General features: G+C 39.5%; 1 protein-coding gene across 1 annotated transcript; it reads right to left on the bottom strand.

The window, feature by feature from the left end:
- Positions 1-1977: 1977 nt before the first annotated feature.
- On the bottom strand, positions 1978-25860 carry LOC142494656 (uncharacterized). The gene is made up of 7 exons (XM_075599089.1): positions 25846-25860; positions 24764-24841; positions 21408-21540; positions 14691-14768; positions 13485-14327; positions 3572-3702; positions 1978-2118 (listed from the first exon to the last, which is right to left on the bottom strand). Exons 1-7 carry the CDS (start codon positions 25858-25860, stop codon positions 1978-1980), a joined length of 1419 nt encoding a protein of 472 aa, XP_075455204.1.
- Positions 25861-26746: the final 886 nt, after the last annotated feature.

Raw genomic sequence — 26746 nt, 5'->3', positions numbered from 1 at the left:
AATTTTAATCACTCCCTTCTTAAACATCTTCCCTTATAATAAGTTTTAAATCTAGTTTAACATATAAACATACTTCACCACCTCTTCCATTTGCTCGACCTCTCTCATAAAACGGAATAGCCCTCTAAAACACTGCCCGTTTCTGAGTTACATCCCACCATGTTTTACTAAATGCAATGATATTATACTACTGCTCCCTTCTAGCTATTCATTCTAACTTTACCATTTAATCTGTCAGGCTTTTAGCATTAGCAATCATGCATTTAAGGTTTTTCCCAGTGTATCCTCATGTTATCTGATCTGCTCCTACCTTTGTACTCAAATTGGAGTTACTATAAATAACATACAACTGAGTTTTCTATACAGTACATATTAATGAAATATTTAGAAGGTACCTGTCGATCAATGTATTTATATGATAGTATATGTACACATAACAAGAGATGGCCGAATCCGCCAAAATACGTTTCCCGGATTTTCTCGCATTTTCACCCAAAATCTGATTTGCTGTGTAAAATCTGAAAACAGATATGGTAGGTTTTAATCTGTGCGGATTCATTTAAAAAAACTGCCATTGGATACAGTACAATCCGTTGACATATTTGTAGAATCCAATACGTGGATTCAGCAACTCTTTGGCAGATTCTTAAAAATGTGTCAATGTATTGCTTAATCTGTGAATTGGATTCAACAAATCCATCAACGGATTTCAGAATCCGCAGAGTGTATCGGTAATATTAATTTTTAAAAATCCGCAAACGCGAATCACTCATTTTGAGATTGCTCCGCTAAAATCCATGGCCCAAAGGAACCGGAGGATAGAGATTTAGCAGTAGAGTGACTGAGGAAGTGACGCACAGTCACGAAACGCGTAGGGAGGAGGAGCTTAGTTTTTGTGCGTGCCGATCAGCTGCTGCAACCACCTGACGCCGGAGAAGTGACCAGTGCTGATGACATCATCAATCTAGCGAGCCGCGGGTGAATGTGTTAGCCGCTTGATCTCTGTCACTTTCGGGTTGGAAGCAGGTTGCGGACGGCATTCGTGAGTTGTATTGCACTCCCATACTTATTAAACCACTTGGAGTTATCCTTAAAGGACACCCTTACCCATCTGGAACTCTCTTGGTTGTTCTATCCATCTACCTGGACTGTCTCACATCACAGGACTGTCTTTTGGATATGGTATTTGGGACATTTTAGGCACTAGCGCCAGGGACACTTATTTTGTATGTTCAGGTGTAAGATATGGGGTTGAAAAGTTAATTTATGTGACTTCAGCATAAAGGTGATACTGTATTTGAACCCTAAAGATGTGTTAATCCAATTTAGAGTGTGTAAAGATTAAATTGAAGAGGTCCCAGTACAATCCCCTAGGGTACACCTGCAGAGAGATCGACAGAGGATATTAGCAAACGATCCTGAAAGAAAAATTGATAGAGGTAAGAGGAAAACCAGGATAGAGCTCTGTTACGGATACCAAGAGTATATATAACGTAAAGGAGAAGAAAGTGGTCCAGATTGTAGAAGGTCTAGGAGAGAGTAGGAGGTAATAAAAGGGAGCAAGTGAGAATACAAGGTGTTCAAGGAGTTTAGAAGCAAAAGGCAGGAGGAAGAAAGGGCGACAGGTAGGGCAAGTTTGCTGTTTTTTAGAAAGGGTATAACTGTTGCATGCTTGAAAGAGCTGGGAAAGGTACAAGAGAGGAAGGAGGAGTTTAAAATATGTGTCAGTGTACAGATTAGAGTAGGAGCAAGAGGTTTGAGGAGATGGAGTAAAGAGGGAGAAGAGGAGATCGGCAGAAACACTTCCTCCTCTGTGACAGAGGATGTTAAATAATAATTCTACTTATTATTTTTTGTTCAGAAAGATTCCAAAACATCAGAAGATGGTTTTCCAGTAGACAGTCAATTTATTCTTACAAAGTTATTTACAAAATTAGAGTTGGTGATACATGTGTCTCTGATGGTAATTGCAGCCCTTTATGTTCTATTTCTTTCAATTAATAACCGTTCATGTTGAAAAATAATTTCTGCTTCCTTTAACTGTTTCTGTAACATTTCAAACAAACTTTTCTCTATCTTAATTTCATCAGTCCATTTCTCCCAAGGTAACTCATTTATCTGGGATATATTAAATTGAAATGAAACTACATTTACATCTCTTGAGAGAATCTTTGATATATATTGATCTGGATTCCATGTAAATATATTCCTATTTGTTTTTTCTCAATACAACACAAACCCTTTAATAAAATCTCAGAAAGTGTACACATAGAAAAGAAAGCTTTCACTATTTCCTTATCTGTCATTACTGTACACATACCTTACCTTTCTGTAAAATGTACACAAGCAGAAACATCTACTTGTTCAAGCTTTCCTGTCGTGTGTCAAAAACAAAATCAGGGTACTGGATATTATAATCTAATAATTGATTCACCCATAGATCTGTGTGATTTAGAGCAAATACATACCCCTTTGGCAAACTTCGTTTGTGTCCTTGTGGTGTAACCCCACCTTGCAAAGCCTATGCCATCACTTTACAATTAGTGGAATATTCAATCTGTACCTCCAAACAAGCTCTGGCTACTTGAGGTTCTTCTTCACCATTTATAAGAGCTAGAGTTGATTTTTGGAGATGCAGAACAAAAGATCCTATTACTGAGGCAGTTCTTATAATCATGCCTTTCAAAATTTGATTCAGACCTCTCTGAACATGTATTCCTTTACCTCCCATTAACCCTGCGGTTTCTAGATAAGATTTTAAAGAATTTATATCCATGCTGTTAGCTATGCTTCTTAATGTACCCACTCCTCCTTGGAATCTTTCCATTAACCCTCTTTTATTTCTACTAGTATTACTAATGTTTTCTCTAAACCATTGTTTAATACCCTTTTCCATATTACTAATAGTCCCATTGTTCTTATTTCGTAATGAAATGAAAAAAATGTTCAGTTCCATAAGTGATGGCGATAGCGACACTCACTGTCAAGATTGACAGGATGTAGATCAAAATACACCATTTGCTGTTGAATTGTTTTTTATCATCACGTTGCTTGTGTTGATTCTTCTTGCATCCAATTATTCAATACCATCCGTCTTCCATGATATAATCACCTATGATCTGTAAAAATACAATGCAATATCATTATTTTGAAACATACTGTATAAATTTCCATTGATCCATTTGGACTCAAAAACTCTGCTGTCTACATTTGTTACGTACAGAATCATCCAACCTTTACATGCATAAAATCACTTGTCCCATAATATCAATTATGTTTTAAGGTCCTTCCAAATTAGCTTGGAAGCAATTCCCAAAATGTCACATGTAGCTTTCATTACCTGACCTGTGAAATGAGTACCCCTATCTGATCCAAGAATGTGTGGAAAAACCATCTGGAAAGAGCATGATCCCACTATACTCGTGCTGTAGTAATTGCATCATCCCTTCTGACTAGAATGCCTTCCACCCACCTTGAAAAGATATCTACCACAATCAAAGCATATTTTAACCCATTCTTCCCCAAGGTTATGTGAGCCAAACTTTCATGATGAGTAACGAGTAAAAAATACCTTTAAATGTTTTGGGACTATGAGACGCAGTTCCCCATTCTGGTCATGATTTGGTGTCTCATTTTTATGAATAAAGGAAGGTTTAAAATCAACCTGAGAAATATCAATGGACATATCCTTTGCCTGTTTATCTATAAAGGACAGGAATTGCGTATCTTTGTGTCTAGAATGTCGCTATGGCACTAGTCTCTGTAATCACTACATTTTCTCCTGTTAACGCCTCTTCCTTAGCCAAAGAATCAACTATTGCATTCCCTTCAGTGAAAAAATCTTGTCCTTTCTTATGTGCTGGACTAATATCTGCAAATTTAACCCATTGCTTCTTCTGGCAATCTGTACTGACATTAATATGGATGTGGTCTTTCACATCAACCATTACATTTTTAAATCTGTCACAATCATTTTTTTCCTGTGACTACAATTTTGAAAAATGTGCACAACCTGCTTGAGACAAAAAATATCACTGATATCAGCAAATTGAAACTTACTAGTGACCATTTTCACTGGACAAACACTCCCTACATGTCCATGTTCAGAAGGCTCAATTAACACATGCTTTTTCCCTTTAAAATCTTTCCAAATAACCTAATTTCCCAAATCAACAATCCATCCTCTTTTTTGATTCACATCTGTACCAATGATATTTTCAGCGCCATCACTGTACCATATATTAATTTTAGTTTTCAAGCAACCTGGTATTTCTAAAGAAATATAATTTACCAATGTAGCAGATGTACTACCAGGCCCATTAAATCCCACAATGGTACAACTCCGTGAGTCTGGTAACACTAACACTATTATCGAGGCCTTTTAGCCCAAAATGCCTACTGCTTTTCTGTAAACCTAGATAAGTGGGCGATAAAGGCATACATTGCCCATTTTTTCAGCCGTCCAAAACAGATCACCGGGTGAGCGGCGATAAGTCACTTATTGGCAGGTTCTGAAACTTGTGCAATTCTAGTAGCCTCGATTTAGTTTGTCGAGGATAATCGCGGTTCTAGAATGGCGAGTTTCTCCCAAAATCCTCATGCCAGGAAAAGTTGGCGTGAGGTTTGGGAGAACTGCAGGGAAGTCGGCAAGAGAGGACTTAGAAAAAAAAGCCTTTTTCCTGCATCAAATTGATGCCAGAAGTCTCCAGAGCTGATACCCATTAATATCAGCATCGGAGGACCCCGGTATGAATCCCATGCAATACATATGCATTTCCAGGAACTTCATTACCTTAGCGGCTAGCCGTTAAAGTAATGAAGCTTTTTTAATATAAATTTTAATACTAGTGTAGATGAGCATGGGGTCTCCGAACAGAACCATGTTGATGTGATGTCCGAGGACACCCTGCTTCCCGAGATACAGGCCCCTTTATGGGGTGTCAGTGTCTCTAATGAATTTTCTTTTTCCCCTATGGTTGTTATGCCCCACGTTTTTCCCCCCACCTCCCCCCCTCTCCAGACTTGTGATTTTTTGTTTTGCCCTCTTTTTTCATGTTAGGCTCCCTCCTAGTCTACAATACGGTTGGCTTATGTTATACATATATTGTTTCAATACATTACTGTTAGTTTTCTAGTGATGTCTTTGACTTATTTTTTCATTTTTTGAGTGCTGGGAACCATAATATCTATTTAGTTATTACTCTGAGGGAACCAGGGGTCCCTCTCTGTTCCCGCGCACCTGATCATTTATTTATCTACTGAGATACTTTATCTCTAGTGGAGTGCTGCGTAAACTCACATACTTTTTGATAAAGGTATCACTGTTTTGTGAATAGAGTTTACTGGCAAAAAACGGCAGGTTTGCCATTTTTTGGCCTATCGTACGACTTTTTTTTCACTGACTGTTTATGGGTGATAAAAAGCCATTATAGCATGACTACTGCAGAGCCTGATTTCCTGCAAGGCCTTGAAACATTATTCTAAGACAACCCCAACATCTGTAATAAGTCAAAAGCCTAATTTGGGATTAAGGGCCTCATGCAGTAAGCGTTGATAAGGGAAATATGGCCATGTTATAGCCAAAATTGGGTTTGAGATTCAGTAAGCGCCGATAAGTGCTTCATATCGCCAGGTTTCGGAGCCGATAATTTGGTTATGGCCAGTCGCCTGCCGATAAGCCTGTTTTCGACACTGATCGCCACTTTTTTAAATCGGCTGGATTCAACAAAAAAAAACAGCTTATCGGGGCTGATCGGCACTACGAAATTGAGATGTTATGGCCGATTTCTCCCGCCAACTAAAGTTGGCATTTTGGACGGGAGAACGATCGCTAAGGCTGCCGGAACGGCACTTAGAAAAAAAACATCTTCTGTACATCAATGGAAGTCAATGGAGCGGGGACGTATAACAGTATAGTACTGTTTACGTTTCATTGCTCACAATACAAGGGGGATTTGCATTACAGTGTGGGGGCATTCCCTGCATTGTGTCACAGCTGATGTGTCTTATTTGCATAACATTCGACTTTTACATGTTTGCAGCATTTGCGGGTCACATTACTCATCATGTGATGATGTGGCAAGGGAAAATACTATACTACACTCTTAAAGGAGAACCTCACATCATATCACACATTTTACTCAACTCAGCGACAATTATTTACATGATGTCACACATGTCACACATGTCACACATACACAGTATATTCATCTTCCTTTACATTACACAATGCTTGTAATGTGACACGCATCTTTAAACGTTCATGTACATCTGTATTCTCATGTTTACATATACTTTTGGGTCCTCCCTATTTTCATGACGTCACTTATTGGACGCTCAATCACATTGCATGTTTACATTGTAACCGTTGCATTACAAGCACTTCAACCTAACTTATACACACATGTACAGTAATTCATCATTGGGACACCTTGTAAACTCATTCTATACCAACTATCCTCCTTACACAAATGCATGCATATGCACACGACTATTCATTGTTGCCAACATGTCACAATAACATGGATAATTACACATGTTACACAAAACTTTTCCCACGTCAATCTCAGCCTTTTTGTCTCATTACATGACTGACTCTTGCGTTCACAAGTGTTACATGCATTGCACATGCAACTATTTATTTGCAAGCAATCTTTGTACAAAGCTTCACGTCACATCATTGCCAAATATCATCATTCCCTGCAGAATACACACAACAAATACTTAGAACAACAAGTGCACACAGCTTGCCACAGAAGTACTTTATTATGTTAATGTAACACCTTGCATTTTACTATGTCACCTGACATCATCACATACCTATTTAAAGGACGCACATTACCTGCTCATTCACAGCTACTCATTTCAAAATGTTGCGAATGTTTAGGAGACGCAGGAACATTCTTTTCTATGACATGCTTGATGATCAAGAGAATCATATAGGGCAAGGTAGGGACACACCGAGGGACAGTGACAGTGACGCGGATACGACAGGGACAGGGAGAGGGACAGGCCGAGGGACAGGTAGAGGGACAGGAGATCAGAGGAGAAGACAGAGGAGACAACTTGTGCCTCGTCCGCGTCTGTACAGGGAGAGAACCCTGTTAGATGGGATGAGTGAGGAGGAGATTGTAAGTCGCTATCGTTTGAGTTCAGCAGCAATCTTAGCTCTTTATGAGGAGATAAGGGGGGATTTAGATTTTTTCACAGCCAGAGGTCGTGCAGTCCCTGGGCTTGTTAAAATGCTGTGCTCATTACATTATCTTGCTTCCGCGTCATACCAGACAACTGTGGGCATAGTGGGCGGGGTCTCGCAATCTACATTCTCGCGGGCCTTGACCCAGTTTCTCTATGCACTCAATAGACGCGCTAGGAATTATATTCATTTTCCTACAGAGGCGACAGAGTGGCTGGAAGTCAGGACTGGCTTTTATAATATAGCAGGGATACCATGTGTGCTGGGTGCAATCGATTGCACACATGTTGCTTTGATTGCACCTAGTCAGAGTGAGCATGTGTACCGCAATCGGAAGCACTACCATTCACTCAATGTACAGGTGGTATGTGATGCGACGATGAGGATAATGCATGTGGTACCCAAGTTCCCTGGTTCCAGTCACGATTCCTCTATCCTGAGGAACTCTTCAGTCTTCCATGCGTTCGAAGAGGGACATTTTGAACCTGGTTGGCTGCTGGGTGAGTACATATTTACATGTTCTAACACAAAACACATGTTGATTTAGGAATGTTGGCATTGTACAATTTGATCACTAATGTCAGCTTATGTGTGCTCCATTCATTATAGGTGACTCAGGATACGGAATTAGGCCGTGGCTCTTGACTCCGGTGCTAAACCCTCAAACTGAAGCAGAGGACAGGTACAATGCAGCCCATATATCTACAAGATCTGTTATAGAGAGGACATTTGGCCTACTCAAGACCAGGTTTAGGTGTCTGGACAGAACTGGTGGGGCTCTTCTATACAAGCCTCAAAAAGTGTCTGATATTATCCTTGCCTGTTGCATTTTGCACAATGTTGCACTCAGGCACAATGTACAGTCAGACCTAGCTGAGGCTTTGGTAGACGAGCATCCCACCCATGTAGCTGCTGAAAATGAACAAACAGCCAGTGGTGGCCAGACACGACAGAATCTCATCAATTCATTTTTTTCTTGTAAGTACAAACTCATATGTTCCTAGTACTACTTTTATAGTTTAATTATGTTATATTAACAATAATGTTTCTTTATATAACCTTCTGTTAGGACACAGATGAATATGGGTTGCACACCTTTCTTTTCTCTGCTGTGTGCACAAAGGGATGTGGCACCGGTATGTTATTGTTGCACAGGTTATATAATCCCTCTTCAATTGTACTTTAGTTGTGTGTATGTGAATACAACTTGGGTAACAAAGCAATAATATTGTAGCATTGTGTTATTCCTTATGCTAAGACAAAACACATATTATGCCCATAATCATTCATGCTTCTAGTATGCTTACATACAATGTTATTGGTGCAGTGTAACATGTACATCCATATGATGTGTACACCAGGCTGATTTACATTTTGAATGTCATGAAATATACATGGTGTTGTACATTTAACACCAAATACACACTTTGCTGTGTTGTTTACGGTACTGAAGATGGCATGTCAATGTTTGCAATTTATATATTGTTCCTTTGCATTATAGGTATATCTCCAGTATGACTGATCATGGTATGTATATTTGCTGACATCTCTCATAAGATGTGGCTACCTCAATCTTCCTATAATTATTGGAACTAAAAACCCAACATATTGGTTTAAACACAAATGTTACATATATGTACTTTCTGTATCATGTATATGCATTTAGCTACTCTTGAGCTTTCATGTGCATTGTATTACAAAATGATTACTCACATTTCATCACATTTTATGTATGTTTCCTTATAATTTCCATTAATGTAATATAGAGGTGGTTGGAGAAAAGGGGATAACTGTACTTATTTGTTTACTTACGGGAGCACATTCATCACTAGCATAGACACACTTTTTAAGACAACTGTTTGTGTCTCTATCAATTGGTGTAGGATCCATGTATAACACCGACAAATGATAACACCAGCTTTATTATGGTAGCTTATATCATCATATTGACTATACTATGTATTTCTAAACGATTAATAAACACAGTAAACTATAGTTAGTTAGGTTAATGAAATATACACAGAAACGTACTTCATAACATGATGGTGATGTCATATTCAGAACATCATGCATTGGAGGGGACCATAACATCTGGCCAGTAACATTATTTGCTACAGTCCCAAACCATTTTATCTACATACCCATGTAACAAGAGATTTTAAAAATAAATGGCTACTTGGTTGTAAGTGTCCTTTACATTGGGAGAAGGAGTGGCTCACTGAGTAAAGACACACACTGGCACTGATAGTTTGAAGCAGGGGAGTCTGGTTCAATTCCCGGTGTGGGCTCCTTGTGACCTTTGCCAAGTCACTTTATCTCCCTGTGCCTCATGCGGCAAAAAAACATTTGTACGTTCCACGGGCCAGGGACCTCAGGCTGAAACATGTGTCTGTAAATCGCTGCGTACAACTAGCAGCCCTATACATGAACATGCTCATATTATTATTATTATTGTTACATAGTTTCGACAGTCATACGTTCCATTACATATTAGAATACACAAATGTGTTAGCAGAGTGGGAATGGTTGTTATATATAAAACACACCATGTCATAAAATGTTAGTAGTCATTAAAGAACACTCAAGAAAAATTCACGAGGCACTCTTTTGCAACATCATTATGTTAATTAAGTGCTTATGCAATATAGGCATAAGGGTATCACATTTTTAATTGTTTGTTAATAAGCGCTGCAAGCAATATAAAATTAGTTCCATATGTAGTATAGTAGTCGGTGGCTCCTCCTCACAATCATCTCATATAAAGGTAGACTCTTCTGAAATCATACATTGATCCGATTGTATCTTCCCCGACATCTCTGAAATACAGCAAACACATGATGGTCAAAGATGGCACCTTACTAGATATGCATCCGTGACAACGCGTTACGCAGCTCTATATGATTGTGTACATACACACGTCAGTCACTTATATGTTAGAAGTAAAACTGTTCATCAGTATGTAATGTTTCTTTAAATTTGTAGCAGGCATAACTATGTATAAGAAGTGAACGTTGCCTGTATACTGAAAGATGTGCGCGCACATCTTTGTGTGCGCACGCACTTCACGCTTGGCTCCACTAACTGTTAGCGCATGCGCAAAACAAAGCGTACGTTGTGCGTTCAATACATGTTGAAAATACCAGTAAACATAACATCTTTATTTCAAATACAATGAAGACGAAACTACATTCGTTCTAAACGAGTACATCTGTATTCTTTTTAAACAGACGTGTTTGAACAGAAAGCACGGCCGATAACACAATGCGCAAATGCAATACGTGTGACGTCATGTTAAGCCAGCGTGAAACGCACGCTAACACTCCTCCCACTCAATTAACATTCGGCTAACGCCCAGGGTACGCCTACAAACACTGAGCCGCACGCATCACACACTGCAGTTACCGTTACTATAACAAAACATGACAGCCAATAGGCTTTGAGGCGCGCACGTCGCTTGGGGGCGGGACTTACATCACTAATCCTTTTTAAGGACGCCTTGGCCCATGACAAGGGTCCCACGTCATACGTGGTGGACCCGGTTTTCAATGTTGTAGATGTTGCATGATAACAAAACAGGTATGTGTTAGAGTAATGGTAAAATGTTGCTAATATGTTTAAAGGGATAGGAAAGTACGTATATTTATTCCGTCAGCAATGTGTACTACTCTTTCAGGTCCTACTATATTGTATTAGGAAACAATTTGTTTGTGATCGCTACATGTTATGCAGTCTGCAATGTTACGCTGTATCCACGCATTGAAAGTGAAAATGGTGGTTACAAAAAAAAAAAAAATTTAAACGCAGAGTCAACGCATAACGATTGTTATATTTACCATTCTTCTAGAATTAACTCTTCGCCTGGCTGCAACTGGTCGCTCCAGAAATGCAAGCCATTTTCATCCACGCTTAACCCAACCGCTGAATCCAGTATGGCACATATCTCCTCCAGGATGCGCTCATAGGAATCGCCACTGCTTTCTTCAAATAATTGGTCGGGAGGTAGGTTCATTTCTTCCGGTTCCCATTCCAATGCAATTTCAGCTGAAAGGCTTGGTACATAATCATAGTACTTTTGTTCTTGTACAATGTGGGTTTCAGGAATGGAGGCTGCAGATATTGCAGCACGTATCGATTCAAACGGATCAGTAGTAGCGGATACATTGCTATTGCCATTAGGAATAAATATGCCTTTCACGACAATATAAGTGCCGTCTTTCAGGATAAATTGTTTTTCCGGGGCAATCTTCCAGAAACCATAGGTGTGTTGTAGCTTATCCTGGTCACGTTCAAAAAAGTCATTACTTGATAAAGTGAATCTTATTGAGGAATTAAAATTCCGTGCATGCTTACGGTCTTGGTAATAAGGATATTTTGCTCGAATGAAATCATCGATTTGGCGTGTGCTTGCTTTCTGTCCGCGACTGTTCAAGATGGCTTCACAGATCATGTACTTATACCCTAAAAGGGGATTAATATTGTTAACGAATTCATCAGCCATGTCTGAGTAGCACAAAAGCTGTGTGCAGGTCTGTGTTATTTGCTCATCAAAATGAATGTGCTGAATGGCTAACAAACTCCTGTTTTTCCTTGTCAAGGTCAACAAAAGTAACTACTTTGACTCCTTATTTCAAACGCCAATTGGATTTGGTTGTCTAATTGGGTTAACAGTTGTGGTTCGTGATATGGGACTGTGGGAGAAACATTTCTCCTTCTTTTATCTCGTTTGTGAAAAACATCCCTAGACTGTGAATGCGTTCACATAGTGTTTTTTTGAAAAGTAACAAAGACCAGTGTGTGAAAATATTTCTTAGCCAGGCATATCAGTAAAAACACACCTGCAAAAAGAAATGTTTTTTCCCCGCTTACATTTCTGTGTGTATGTGAAAGTCTGGTTAACTCCCTGTCTGCATGAGTTTAAATACGTGTGTATATATATATATATATATATATATATATATATATATAAATATATCTCTTATAAAAATATATATATATATATATATATATATATATATATATATATATATATATATATATATATAAATATATCTCTTATAAAAATATATATATATTTATATATAATATTTTTTTTTTTTTTTTATATTGCAGGAGTACACACAACATTGATGGCATTAAGTATACCTTGTATGAAACCTATTTAAATGGTGAGAAACATGATTGAATTAAGTAATAAACATTTGTTTAAGCACAATACTGTTAGAGTCTCATACTTAGGATATTTCTCAAACATTAGGCCTGTATTATTAAAATAGTGTGCTTTCACAAGGAAGCATGAAGTGTATTAGTTTGTGTATACCAGTTTATATAGTACTATATATATATATATATATATATATATATATATATATATATATATATATATATATATATATATATATATATATATATATATATATACACATATATACACATATATACACATATATACACATATATACATATATATACACACATATATATATATACACATATATACATATATATATATATATATACACACTCACACACTCACACTCACACTCACACTCACTCAGTGTGTGTGTGTGTGTGTGTATATATATTATTATACATTCTGAGATGTTATAGAAACGAACACACAACTGATTAAAGGACAAAATTACAATGGCCAAGCAAGGCAAAGGTAAGTAATAATTTACACATAATCCTGCTGTACACGTACAAGAAAGATGTTTGCACTTACTTAGGTGTTTTAATAATTGCATGTGACTAATATGCATATGCAATTCTTACATCAATTAACACACCCAAATGCAATGTTTTGCTGCAAAGTCAATGGCAGCTTCTCTAAACTTAGCAACTGGCTCCTGGTGGACCATTACTGAACAGACGATTACAACATAAATATTTATAACACAATTAATTATGAGTGTTAACATTTCCAAAACTTCACGTGTACAAGAACATAGTTGAAAGTTTGGAAACAACACAGTCTTCAGCATACATACAATAGTAATTAGATAATCTGAAGTCAACAAAACAAGGCCAAACACATATTTTCTGAATTATAACATTTATTTTTTTTGTTCCTTTTGCGAGCGAGTAACAGGCCTGCTTGTTGTCTCTTGAATTTTCCTTTTTCTTTTGCCACCAACTTTAGGCACAACAGAGCCACTTTGAGTGGCCTCTGGCACTTCACGGGCAGGGCTTGTGGCCAGTGACTGTTCACCTACGGGGCTTGTGGCCAGTGACTCACCTACAGGGCTTGTGGCCAGTGACTCACCTACAGGGCTTGTGGGCAGTGATTCACCTACAGGGCTTTTGGGCAGCGATTCACCTACAGGGCTTTTGGGCAGCGATTCACCTACAGGGCTTTTGGGCAGCGACTCACCTACAGGGCTTTTGGGCAGCGACTCACCTACAGGGCTTTTGGGCAGCGATTCACCTACAGGGCTTTTGGGCAGCGACTCACCTACAGGGCTTTTGGGTAGTGACTGTTCACGGACAGGGCTTGTGCCCAGTGACACATGTGAGCAAGTTGGTAGACACTGCACAAGTGATGGTTGGTCTGTTTCATGTGTGTCTTGTTTTGTTTTTGTCGCCTCCTTTGTAGGTGTCTGCTGCTGAATTTGTACAGATGGCAGCGGTAGGATGTCATCAGGAACCTGCACAGCAATGTCTGCTACTTGACCGGTAACATTTGGGCCTGGTGAATGAATATCAGATGAATGTGGTGAAAACTGACCTGCATGAACAGATCCTGGCTGGGAGGTGTTGAATTGTGGTACATTAGTCATTCTCCAGTAATTAGCTTGTGTTTGCTGAACAACTAATGCTTCGAATGAGGTGTTGATTTTTTGCAACTGTTTAGGCACTTCAATGAAGACTCTGTGGAGATGTGCCAATTGTGATACTGTTTCTTCCTGCAGTCCAATCATCCTTTCCAGCACTGTCATCATGTCTGAATGGCGACGATTTTCTGCGTCCACTATTTTTCCCTCTGAAGCTACAATTGCATCGTATGTGGAAGTTGATGGACGATTTGGCGGTACAACAGTTTCTATTGGCACCTCTTCATGGTCACATGATTGTATTTCAGTCTCTTCTGTGGCGTCATCCTCATCATACTCATCATCCTCATCACCATGATGTTCTAAAAAGAAATGTACACATTATTAAATGGCATGTTAATGTATGCTGTGTTACTATGTAATTGTACTGTGTCCTAAGTAACACCTAACATGTTAGCATACGTTTTATAACCTCATTAAAAACTACCTTGACTTACGAATAATGTTTGGACTCAGTATGAAATATGAATGAATGAAAAGTTGCTCTAAACTCAGAAGTCCTACATGATAATTAACATCACTAACACAATACATGTTGCCTTACACTTAATTTTCACTGACACTAAGTAATCCTATTTAAAGAAGATGTGCAAAACAAATAATGCACATGACAACATAACATATAGAAGAGCACATATTATATGGCCAGCAAATGATACACTCACCTTCTAGTAGTGTTGAGCTGGCTGACCCAGGTGAAGACACTTGTTCCATCTCAGGTGACACATGTCCTCCAGGGGCAACTATATATAACAATAACATAAGTTTTACATTTACATGTGTAAATATTGAACAAACACTTATTGTATGTTCTGTATTTATGATTAACTAACAACATCAGTTCCTTAACCGAAAATGTGTGTGAAAGTGAACATAAATAGTTGTAATAACACTGTACATGCCTGTGTACTTAGAATTTTTGAGTTCCCTAACATACAACATACTATGTTTCTGCAGTAATGCGTGAGGATAAATAGATTAAATGAGTACATAAAAATCATATGTTGTGTAGTGATATCAGTATCATAATGTACATAACTATCATGAGATGACCATTCACAATGGTTATCATGAAGGTGGTCATATTGCAAAAAGTGTTGTTTTTGGTAGAGGATATGTGTGGTACATTAATCGAAGATGTGGCACACCTGAATGTGGCTGTGACTCAACAAGACAACACATGCAGTGTGTGATAATGTGTCTTTCATAGTAGTTCAACTATAGATATGAGTGAACTAATGTGTGACGTACGCTTTGATAAGTAATGAGTTGTTGGGGCATTTAGTAGCTAGAGTTAAGCTTTCCAATGAGTGTGATTAACTTCAGTTGTGCTATTCAGGTTGTAAGAAAGGTATTCCCTTCCCCAAAAAGCCTAATCAGCCACACCTTTCAATGACTTGAAACAGGTGCAAATGGTGTGAACTAAGTTGACCGTGAAATGAGGCTGTAATTAGTGTGTGTGCTGAACCCCACCCCCTCTGTTGAAGTGTATGCTGTGATGAGATATTAATTGCAGCTGCTTTAACACAATGGTAGATGAGCTAAGTAGTCATCTGCAGTGTTTAAGTTATGAAAACAATGACATAACATATGATACGTGTGCCTCATTATGCTGTCTGTATATGACATAAAGCAAAAATGGACCTTTTCATAAGCAACTATAGATGTGTTAGTGCCAGTGATGTTTGTAGGCCGTTACATGCAATTTCTTTGATGCATGCTTAAAATAGGCAGTAATGTCATGTTTGTCGGAGTAAAATCAATAAAATACACAATAATATGATACATATTTCTGTTCTGTACCTGTAGCTACTAATAATTTCTCATGAACATGTGTTACACGTGTACTACCCTGTTGTTCCCCATCTTCGCCCACCATCAATTGCTTCCACTGCAGCTATGCATTTTGGGAATTCACATGTAAATGAGCACGCAATGGCACGTGCTATATTAGTTACTGCTTTTAGTAGGACTACTACATATATGTCTATTTTGAGATATATATATACAGAATCAGACATATACATATATAGATGCAGGTATGCTTATATTGTGAAGACAGTATAAAAAGCAGTGTAAATATGCAAAATAACTGTAAGCAACGACACGCCTAGTACAGTAATATTTATCACCTGCTGGAAATTGTGACGGATAAATTCCAATGTCACGGTCACCAGCCAAGCCTTCCACGACGACGGTAAGTAATTTTGGCCGAAGCAGCTCCTCCAATGGAGTCAATATGAGACGTTGTGGTGTGGGCCCACCTCCAGTGCCAGTAGCATGCACGCGTTGGTCTTGTATTTTCTTTTTCAATTTGGACCTAATATCATCAAATCTTTTCCGACAATGATACTTGTCCCTGACACTATTCCCACAGGCATTGACACCAATGACTATTGTGTCCCACATTTCTTTTTTGCTTGCTGCACTTGTCCGCCCTTGAAAAACATATAAAAGATATGAGGTAAATGAATAATAATATAAGCACCAGTTTCCTACACTGCTAGCTGTTCCAAGTGATAGCAAACATGCTGTTTTATGTGTAATATGTGCAGCACATGAGCATTCACTACTAAACCTATACATGTAAGCAAGGTTGCATTCATATTGTATGCAGTTCTGGCAAATTGACCGCCTGTGTTTATTTGTCCTTGTAAGGCATGATAAAAAGCTGTGTTTCCACACTAATGAACATAGAAAGATATTGTGTACCCATATTTGCATATGAACAAAACTCAGATGACCTAGGATCACATGTATTTGAATAATAAATGTAAAGTTACACTTACCTACTAAATGTCCATATATACTGTCATAGTGCTCCAGAATGCCAGTGACAAGAGCCCTATTTTCCTGGTCATTGAAGCGAGGATTACGTGGCTTCTCCACACGTTTTTTCCGAGCAGGTTTAGGGTCAGAGCTTGGCTGGTGCTGACTGGACTCTCCTTCTTCCAATGGAAGAGCCTCCAAAAGCTGGCCACCAGCAAGCACGCCACCACCATCCACCCCATCAGCAACTGCGCCACCAGCAGCACTCCCAGCACCAGCACTCCCACTCCTAGCACCAGCACTCACACTCCTAGCACCAGCACTCACACTCCTAGCACCAGCACTCCCACTCCCAGCAACAGCACTCCCACTCCCAGCAACAGCACTCCCACTCCCAGCAACAGCACTCCCACTCCCAGCAACAGCACTCCCACTCCCAGCAACAGCACTCCCATTCCCAGCAACAGCACTCCCACTCCCAGCAACAGCACTCCCACTCCCAGCAACACCACTCGGTGCACCAGCAACATCACTCCCCTGAACAGTACGTTCACTCCGACGCGTACTCCCACGAGTAGCACTCCCACTCCCACCAGCATCACTCTTCCCACGCTTTGCGGGCATACTTCCAGCACTCACAAAAAACAGACAATAAATGTACAGGCAATCACACGACCCACTTCCACATATAAAACAAGACAAAGAAGTAAACAAAACAACAAAGGACAAAGCTCACCCAATACACAACAAGTCTCTCAGTCAATATGCAAATGTTCAATCGTCCAGCTCTGTGCGTCTCTCTCTCTCTCTCACTCCCAACAACACAGAGAATGATTAGCAGTACACGTTGCCTTTAAATATGGCGCGCAATCAAAAACATGCTTGTTTCGCCTGATTCAGCAAGATTTGTGATTGTGCAACCTAACAGCACCCCGCCACGCACGCCGATACACCTGTGTGTGATCGGCTCATCATCGTGAGAGTGGGCGGATTTGTTTTCGGGTTGATTTTGAATGTATTCGGCACTTACTGCATACGGAGAGGGAAAAACGCCAATAACATGACTAATCGATAAGCTTGCCGATTTCACATAATCGTCGCTTACTGCATGAGGCCCTAAGTTCCCTTTGTTACATAAAAATTCAAAATCCTTAAAACTTAATTCTCATGCAATTGTCTTGATATAAGTTCTCATCGATACGTTGTATATAATAAATGGATTTCTAACAAAGGAAAAAGTGGAGAAAGGCAGGAGGAGAGTTAAGGATAAAGAATCAAGCGCAAATACCGTATGAATATAATTATGTGAGCACACTGATGAAAGTGAAAAAATGATATAAATACAGTCCTTTGATTAGGTGCCGCTCCTGTGGTGGACTCAATCCAAGTCCATAAATGATAATGAAGACAGAGGATCAGGAGCACACTCACATCCAAGGGTATATAAAAGGGGGAAAAAACACATATATAGTGCAAAAAACTATGATGACAATGGTTCGTATAGGATAATAAATATTTCATTCACATTTACGTAAGAGATAAGGGCTTTGTGGTTATTAGGAGTAACCATCTCATAAGATGTATCAATGATGATGTCTATCAGGAACATGGGGAGGATAATCCCATAACATGAAAAGTAGAGGACACATGAATAGTGCAGATAGCTTTATGACATAAAATGTTAAAAAATATAATAAACTCACAAACATAAGTCAGGTTCAAGCATCGGGACAACCCTGGGTCAGACAGTGATGAAAGTCCAGCACTCCATCCTTCCCTGGGGGTCCAACCGTGGCGGCCGTCCACAATGGAGTTTGCAAGGAAGGAGGGACTCAATCCTTTGCTGAAAGTTCCTCAAGGCACACCATGGCTTGAAAGTCCTTCTCTAGTGTCTGTTGTTCGCCCTACATGTTTCGTTATCAACAGAACTTCTGACATCTGACCCCTGATGAAGTTCTTTTAAGTTATCAATTATGAAGACATCCCAATGTGTGCTTCTATTGACTGGATAGCCAGCTTGTCTACTAGGTCGAGTTATAAATAACAGAGATCCAAGCGAAAATACTCCAACGCACAGTCCTGAACAAAGTGGGTCCCACAACAAAAACTAATAAAAATATATCAAGTACTTTATTGTTCCATAGTTTAAAAAAACAGAGGTAGGTACCCTCCTATGCGTTTCGGGCAATCCGCCCTTTATCAAGGAGTAATATGTCCCCACAAACATTGATATTTAAATACCTTATAGAGCAGCCCCAATTCGCGCCAAAATCGCAACCAAATGGGCCCGCCCAGAAACGCGATGACGTCACACGCAATGCGTGATGACATCACGCGTCATGACACGCTACAGCCACGCCCCCCGACACTGTCACGGCAACCAGCCGGCGTCCCGCTGTACAAGGGAGGCGGGCTGTGCCTCGGGCAAGCTCGATCCCAGTCCCCAGCTACACTGCAGAGCAGTAAAACGGAGGAGGAACTGAGTGATCGATGACTGACCGGGTGGCCCGACCCTCCACCACATAGCAAAATGACGTCGGAGTTAGACACGTGAGGCCAAGAAGTGCTGCGTGCACATGCAAGGCACGGCACAAGTGGAGGCTAAATGGCTAGAGGGAGCCCTAATGCATAATCCCCACAATCAAACCTAAAATGCCTATAGAAAATCAAAAGTAAATATAAACACAGAAAATACATATGCATATATATGCTCAAAAGAAGACATATAACATAATAAAGGATATGCATCCAAACATATAATAAACATAAAAAAATAATAAAAATAGAAAATAAAAAATTGTAATAGACATTTAAATCGAAAAGAAATATAATGAACTAAAAATAAATAAACAAATAAATAAAGAAAAACATGGGTTAAGAACATAACCCCAACTCCTAAGATACTGAACAGTGAACTCCTCTGTATCGACAAAACAACATATATTTCCTTGCCATCCTTGAAAAAATGTAACGTTTATCTTGAAAAGATCTATTAGCAAAAACATTATTAAAAGGTTGGCAAATTAATCATGTGATTAGATTATCACAATATCCATACAGATACATATGCAAAGGGTCCATATTTAATAAATCTTTTCCAGAGATATAAAATAATTGTTTTTTGTTTATTTTTATAGAGAGCATAGCAGTGAAAGCTATGCTAAAGTGGATGTTTTATCAATGAGAGAGAGAGAGAGAGAGAGAGAATGACACGTACACACATCCATATCCGTAAGTGTTATAAACCATCGAACATGGGTAAATATACATGAGACAATGGAAACAGTCCATTAATGAGAATATTTTCAATCGCACAATTCTATCAATACTTCATATCCTAATAGAACAGAGAACATCTTCAATCGCATAACTATGAAATATATACACCAAACATAATATTTGAGAAATGGGAACGTCTTCAATCGTACAAGAGAAAATACTAATTTTACAGAGAGGCTGTAACACGTAGCTCACCACAAACGAGGCCGACCACGGGGCTGAGGTAGGAATTAATATAGAATGCCGATCACCACCGCGAGGGCGCGTCTAGAGTGTAGGATGGTCTTGCAAGCCGGGTCAGGGTTATAGAGGACAGCGTAAACGTGGTATTTGCCGGGTCTAGGAGTAGAGGGTAGAGGGTCGTTGGGGTACGTAGCCGGGGTCAGGATTGGAAAGAGTAGAGTCGTCGTAAAGCCAAAGCCAGAGTCAGCGCAGGAGAGAGCAGGATCATTGTATAGCAAAGCCAGGGTCAGTGCAGGAGAGTATCGCAGTCCAAGGTCAAAGGCAGGGTCAGGCAGCAAGGGTAAGATACAACAATGAAAAATTGACACCGGGCGCTTCAAATAGTGAAATTAATAAAGTGATGAAAATATATAAAATATAATAACTGTGAACCTCAAAAATCATATGTATATATATATATATATATATATATATATAAATATATATATATATATATATAGTGAATTAAATATCCTTCCCAAAAAACGTGAAACATAAAAGTGGATTGTGAAATACAAATGAATAAACAGCAGCTCTACACCCTTAAAGGACTGTCCAGGTCCAGAAATCTTGTGTTGTCTTCCAGGTAGGGGGAGCGCTCAGATTCTCAAGATGATATGCAGGGAAAAAATGGAAAATACAATAGTGCAGACTGTATAAAATATAAGTGCAAACAGTAGTCTCTAAATAGGTCTCACTCACAATAGGTCAAAATGTTACAGACGTATCAGAGATCCATCTCTCTCTGACAGGAGCCCTTTTGTAATGGAAGCCCTCTGATGATTGTGGTATTGGAGCTGTATATCTGGTGGGCTAGATCTGTCCATAAAGTACTGAGTGTACCTCCCGAGGATAGTGGAAAAGAAAAAGAGCACACAATAGTATAGTACATAGGGGTTTAATGTGGCACAAAAAACATATAAGTAATGCACTCACATTTGTACTAAATAAATGGTACGTTGGAGAGGACCGTTGGTGACTCGTGGGGAGACGCCGGTAGTTCAGTCACTAAGAGATCATTCCGCATGTGTCACATCCGCTGACGTCACATCCTGTGACGACTGCAGTCAGGGCGGAAGAAGCTGCCTGCCACTTCGATCTCTGCAACTTGCCATCACCTCCTCGCACCAATTCTCCACACACAGTGTCCTCCAAAAGCTGATTAGATTCTACGCGTTTCGTAGCTGTTGTCACTTCTTCAGGAATAGAATCGTAGCAAGGGTAAGAGGCAGACAAGGCAGGGTACTGGAAGCAGTGAGATGCAGCATCACAAACCAAAGTTTTGCTCGGCAATGAAAGGAAGCTCAGACAGGGTATATTAAGGACCTCCCTGCAATGTGAGGCAACCAGGAAGTGATGGCAGCCTCACTGATAGGCTGCTGGATCGTGCAGGTGCGTCCTATTGTGCAGCCGATTAGTAGTGGGGGTGGAACCACTAGTGAGCGCGTGTGCCCCACGCATAAACCGCGCATCATACTGGCGACCTGGTCACACGCCACTAGTGCGTGCCACGGCACCCACGTCAGTGCGTGGGCGGAGACCGGAGGGCGGGACCCGAGGAGATAAGGGAGGGCCGTGTGTGACCACTGTGCTGCGTACCTCTGTCGTCAGAGCGGGTGTGGAGTCGGGGGCAGAGACCACAGGACGCCGGGGAGAGTGCGTACCGCGCATGCGTCGTGCGTCATTGCCACCTGGAGGAGAACGCATCCTGGGGACGTGAACTGCGGAGACAGACGGTGCCCGCGCACTGCGCATGGGAACCACCGCTGAAATGCCCTCTTTGAGTGTCTCTAGATCCTGACGGACAGGTGAGGGTTAAAGGGACAGAACCGCCGAAATGTCGAATCCTCACAGAGGCATCATTGTTGTTAATCTTTTTGGACTTTGGGTTATTTGCCAAAAGATCAGATCTATTTGTAAAGAATGCATTATCAAAGGTATACGGTGTGTCAGTTTTTTTGTATCCTCTTTGGATAAATCTCATAGCCGAATCTTTAGATTGGTCAATAAATGATTCTGTATTTGAGCATATACGTTTTAACCTTAGGATTGGTCCTTTAGGAATTTGTATTCTCAAACAATGAATAAAAAAAAAATCTCTTTTCTTATTGTATGACAATGCTGATATCCTACAAGGACATATACAATTTCTTATTGACATCCGCTTACTTTGTGGCAGTTTACAATTTCTTTGTATTTGTGATTGGCACTTTCTTTTATGAACTATTTTAAGATTCAAACAGGAAATGCATCTCATGTTTTGTGTCGAAACTCAAATTATTTAAATGATATGTTTGCAACATGGATTAATGAATAGCTATTACATATTGGCTAATGCTAAGAGCTGTAATAAGTATAAGAGCATACAGAACATGCTGATGAATTGTTTTTCTTTCATGTTTTTTCCTTTTCTAGTGATTATGGCTTCATCAAAATGTTTGATAATAGCTTTAGTTTGATGACACCTTGGTTTAATTTTGTTTCCTTTGTCTGTCCATTATTTTTCATTTAAATCTCTTTGCCCATTACTTTTGCTACCACAAATTAAACATGTCTGCGGTATGACAGTTCTCAATCTCTAATAAAATAGAAATTGAGATACATGGAGAAGAATACAAATGAAGCAAGAGAAGAGAGTAATATTTACCCTTTGTATCAGCCATGCCAAATCATGTAACAGAATACAATTTATGGATTCTCAATTGTAGTATTTCTAGAGTGAAAAGCTGAACGTGCTATCATTAAATGAATCTGATTGTTTCTCTAAAATGAAACCATGTGCAAAGTCATTTTGAACATTTGGATTATAACTAATATTAATCAAGGAGATATAAAGTACAGAGGTACAGTAGAAAGAATAACTGTCCTCAGTGTCGCAGATGAACAAGAAAAAGTTTGTAGTGACAGGGACAGTTTCTGCTATGATAGAGATGCAGGGGGTCCATTTTTCTGAATGGGACACCCCTCAGCGATAATCGTCAGTGCTGCAATCACAAAAAGTAAAAAAAATACCCAATGCTACATCCAATGCGACAGAAAATACATAGTAAAATACTTAAATGTCTTTATTCTCATATGTAAGGGTTGTGACTGTAGCGGGTAGCCGGCCATCATTAATAAAGGTCACGCCCAGCTGGCTGCCTCTAGAAGCCATATGTCAAGGGCTAAAGTGTCAGCTTTTGGGTCTAGTTGTGCACCCTAATGTATTCTCCTGTATTTCTATCCCCATTTTAAGGTCCCCTGCAGGAATGTAAGCTAGGGATGCCAGGTATAGTTAGGATCGCTGTTAGGAAATAGCTGCAAGAGAGGGACTTTGGGAGCAGGAGATTAAAGGTGGATATTAGGGAGCAACAAAGGTTAAAAAGTGTATTGTGTTGCTTATTGGGGTAGCCGGCAGTATGCATAAATAGTGTATAATTGGGGGGTACCCGTCTGTAAATAAGGACGGGGAGGGTTATGGAAGTCTCATGTAAAGTATAGCATAAACCTCACCTGTTTGTGGGCTTTACGTGTTCCCCATGTCCCAGAAACATGAAAATTCGGGACTGTAAGTTTTAGGTGGGATTGGGTTGAAATGTATTCCTTTTGTTTGCAGGAGTTTGGGGGACAAAGTTAACGGCGGTCCAGTAATTCTCCCTGATGTGCAGGCATTATTTGTGGGTATGCGGTTTAAATAACACAGGAGCTCTCCAGTGTCCTCAGCATCCTGGTTTTCGAACCCAATTATCCCAGACCTCACAGGTTTAAGGTTCCCCAAGGTCTGTACTATATTAAAGTATGTTTTATAATGTTTTATACTGTATGTATAAATGTATATGCAGTCAGCCTGGGCATTTACATAGGTGCCAGTATGTCTGCATAGACATAGAAGTTTAAAGGAGGAAGAAGGTCCTGAGATCAGGGGGCACCCCACTTGGGCCCCTTTGTAACTACCAGACTTGATGGAGCCTGCCAATCCAAAGGGAGTGACATCACATCCTTTCCAAAAATGTACTCTGACACATGGTTTACTACAACCAATCAGATTGGGGATATACAACATCTCGCAATCTGATTGGTTGAAGTAAAATGTGATAGCAGCCATCTTGGTTTTGGTGACTTAATCTTAAAGGGAAAGGAAGCACAGCCTCTCTCATTTGCTGGCTTCACTCCCTTAACATGACATCACCCACCCCCCCCCCCCCCGGCCCTCCCCCAAATAATAATCTCATGGTTACCCCCAGCCAATCAGATGTTGTGGGAACCATTTCTCACTCAAATGTGACGTCACAGGCTATATAAAAGTCTGTGCAGTCTCATTTGAAGGCAAGAAGCTCAAGGTGCAACATCTCCCCCCAATTGGATTGTAAGGGTTATATAGATGAAGATGAAGATGTATGGAGATGAATATAAGAAGAAAGAAGACCCCCAATTGGATTACAATTAACAGATGAAGATGAAGAGAGAAGAAAAGGACTTTGTACTTTACCTGAGGGCCGCGGCTGTTGAGGATCCGGGCTTTGTTCGAGAGCTTCCTGAGATCCCTGGAATCGGAGGATGAAGACATCTAAAAGGTAAGAAAACAATTGAATATATGTTATTTTTATTTTGCAGGTTTTTTTATTATATATTTTTTATTTGTATTTTTTTAAATTGCCCATTGATTGCCAATGCCCCTTTAGGCCTATACATAAATACAGTGACAAGCAATGCATTTTTGAGCAAATGCTTGCTTTAATTTCTTTTAAATGTATTTTGATTCTTTACTTTTAAATATTTATGCTATTTACTTTGTGTTTTGGTTTTACATGATGGGATTTTTTGTTGTGTTTTCAATTGTTTATTTCTGTAATGTTTTTGGTGTTTGCTTTTTAACTGTGTTTTATTTTTGGTCTTTTGCTTTTTAATAATGGTGTTTATTTGGAGTTTTCTTTTATTTATTATTTTTTTGGTGTTTTAATTTTTAATTCTGGTTTTTATTTGGTATTTGCTGGTTATTTTGCTGTGTTTAGTAGTTTATTGTTGTTTATTTGTTGATTATTTAGATTCGATTGGATATTGTTGGTGGTTGTATATTTTTTAGGTTGACCATTAACTGCCATAGTGTTAAATTATGCCCATATGTTAAGGACATGCTTTAATACTGTGCCAATCATTTGGTTTATTGGCATTTGTAATGTAGTTATTTTTCTATGTAATGTATTTTATTTTGGGCATGTTTTTTTTTAGCTTCCCCATTTATTGCTATAGTGGCAAAGTATGCCCCTATTATATGGGCATGCTTTAACACTATGCCAAGCATTGGGTAGCTGGGGTGGTGTCCCTGGGTTGGGTCGGTGAGTAGCAGGTGAGGGTGGCTTAACCTCTTAATTACTATAGCAGTTACTAAGGTGATTAAGGTGTTAGGGACCATTAGATTGTATTTTTTTTATTGTATTGTTGATGCCCACGAAGGACAAGGAAGGTTATGATGATGACCTTCATTATGGCAGAGGTAGGTGCCAGTTTTATTTACTTTGTGCTGCTGATTTATGCTTTATTTTAAATGGGCAAATGCACTATTATCCATACCTGGATAATAGCCATCGTGCCCATTAATGTACTGTATGCATTGGGAGGGGGGAAAGGGGTGTATTTATATCAATGTGGTTTATTTTGCCACAGGATTTGTACCAAAGGTCATCCGGGACCCCCAGACGCCCATAGGGCCCCCAGACACTAGTGGGGACCACCTGTAGGCCCCCAGACACCCATGGGGATCACCCGAGAACCCTCAGACTCCTGTGGGTTCCCCAGACAACCGTGGGTACCACGTGGAGGCCCCAGTCAGCCACAGGATTGATACCAGTGCTGAAAAAATAATGCTTTTATGCATGTCTCAATCTCTTTTGCACCAGCTTATAGCTGGTGAAAAAAGATGGTGAGCTTTTATACAACGATAAGCTTATCACAGCTTTGTGAATAGCGGTTACTGGCAAAAAAACGTCGGGTTTGACATATTTTGGCCTAACGGACGACGTTTTTTTTGTCTCTAACTGTTATGTGGCGTTAAAAATTCATTGTAGCGCAATAGTGCACTGTTATCACTGCTTTGTGAATAGCAGAGCAGGCAGTATCACGCTATAAAGGCATTTATCGCCCACTGAACCACTTTGACTGTTTAGTGAATAGGCTCCATAGTTTCTTATGAGCTCTCTATTTCTAATTTAACAAATGACTTTGTTTTATATTTATTGATTCTGTTTTATTCATTGATCTGTTCCTCTCAATTTAAGATGCATCAATTTTTATGATGTACAGTATACTGTATCTCCATTAATATGTTATATATGTAAGCATTGAATAATTACCTAGATAAATGCAATAATGTTATGCATGAATCTCTGTATACTACACTACCGACACACTTAATCCGAGCAGGGCTAGTTCCGCAAACCGGGGGTTGCCCCGGCTTGCTAGCCCCACTCCCTCG

The sequence above is a fragment of the Ascaphus truei genome, chromosome 5 (assembly GCF_040206685.1).
Source record: "Ascaphus truei isolate aAscTru1 chromosome 5, aAscTru1.hap1, whole genome shotgun sequence".
Taxonomy (NCBI): Eukaryota; Metazoa; Chordata; class Amphibia; order Anura; family Ascaphidae; genus Ascaphus; species Ascaphus truei.
This window is presented reverse-complemented; position numbering and strand designations above follow the sequence as displayed.

Excerpts from the sequence above, each read along its gene's own strand:
- LOC142494656 (XM_075599089.1), bottom strand. Across the intron at positions 14,769-21,407 it reads ATTGGTGCGAGGAGGTGATG|TTGCCCCTGGAGGACATGTG; the intron begins GCAAGTTGCAGA and ends TGTTATATATAG. Across the intron at positions 14,328-14,690 it reads CAGCTCAACACTACTAGAAG|AACATCATGGTGATGAGGAT; the intron begins GTGAGTGTATCA and ends ATTTCTTTTTAG.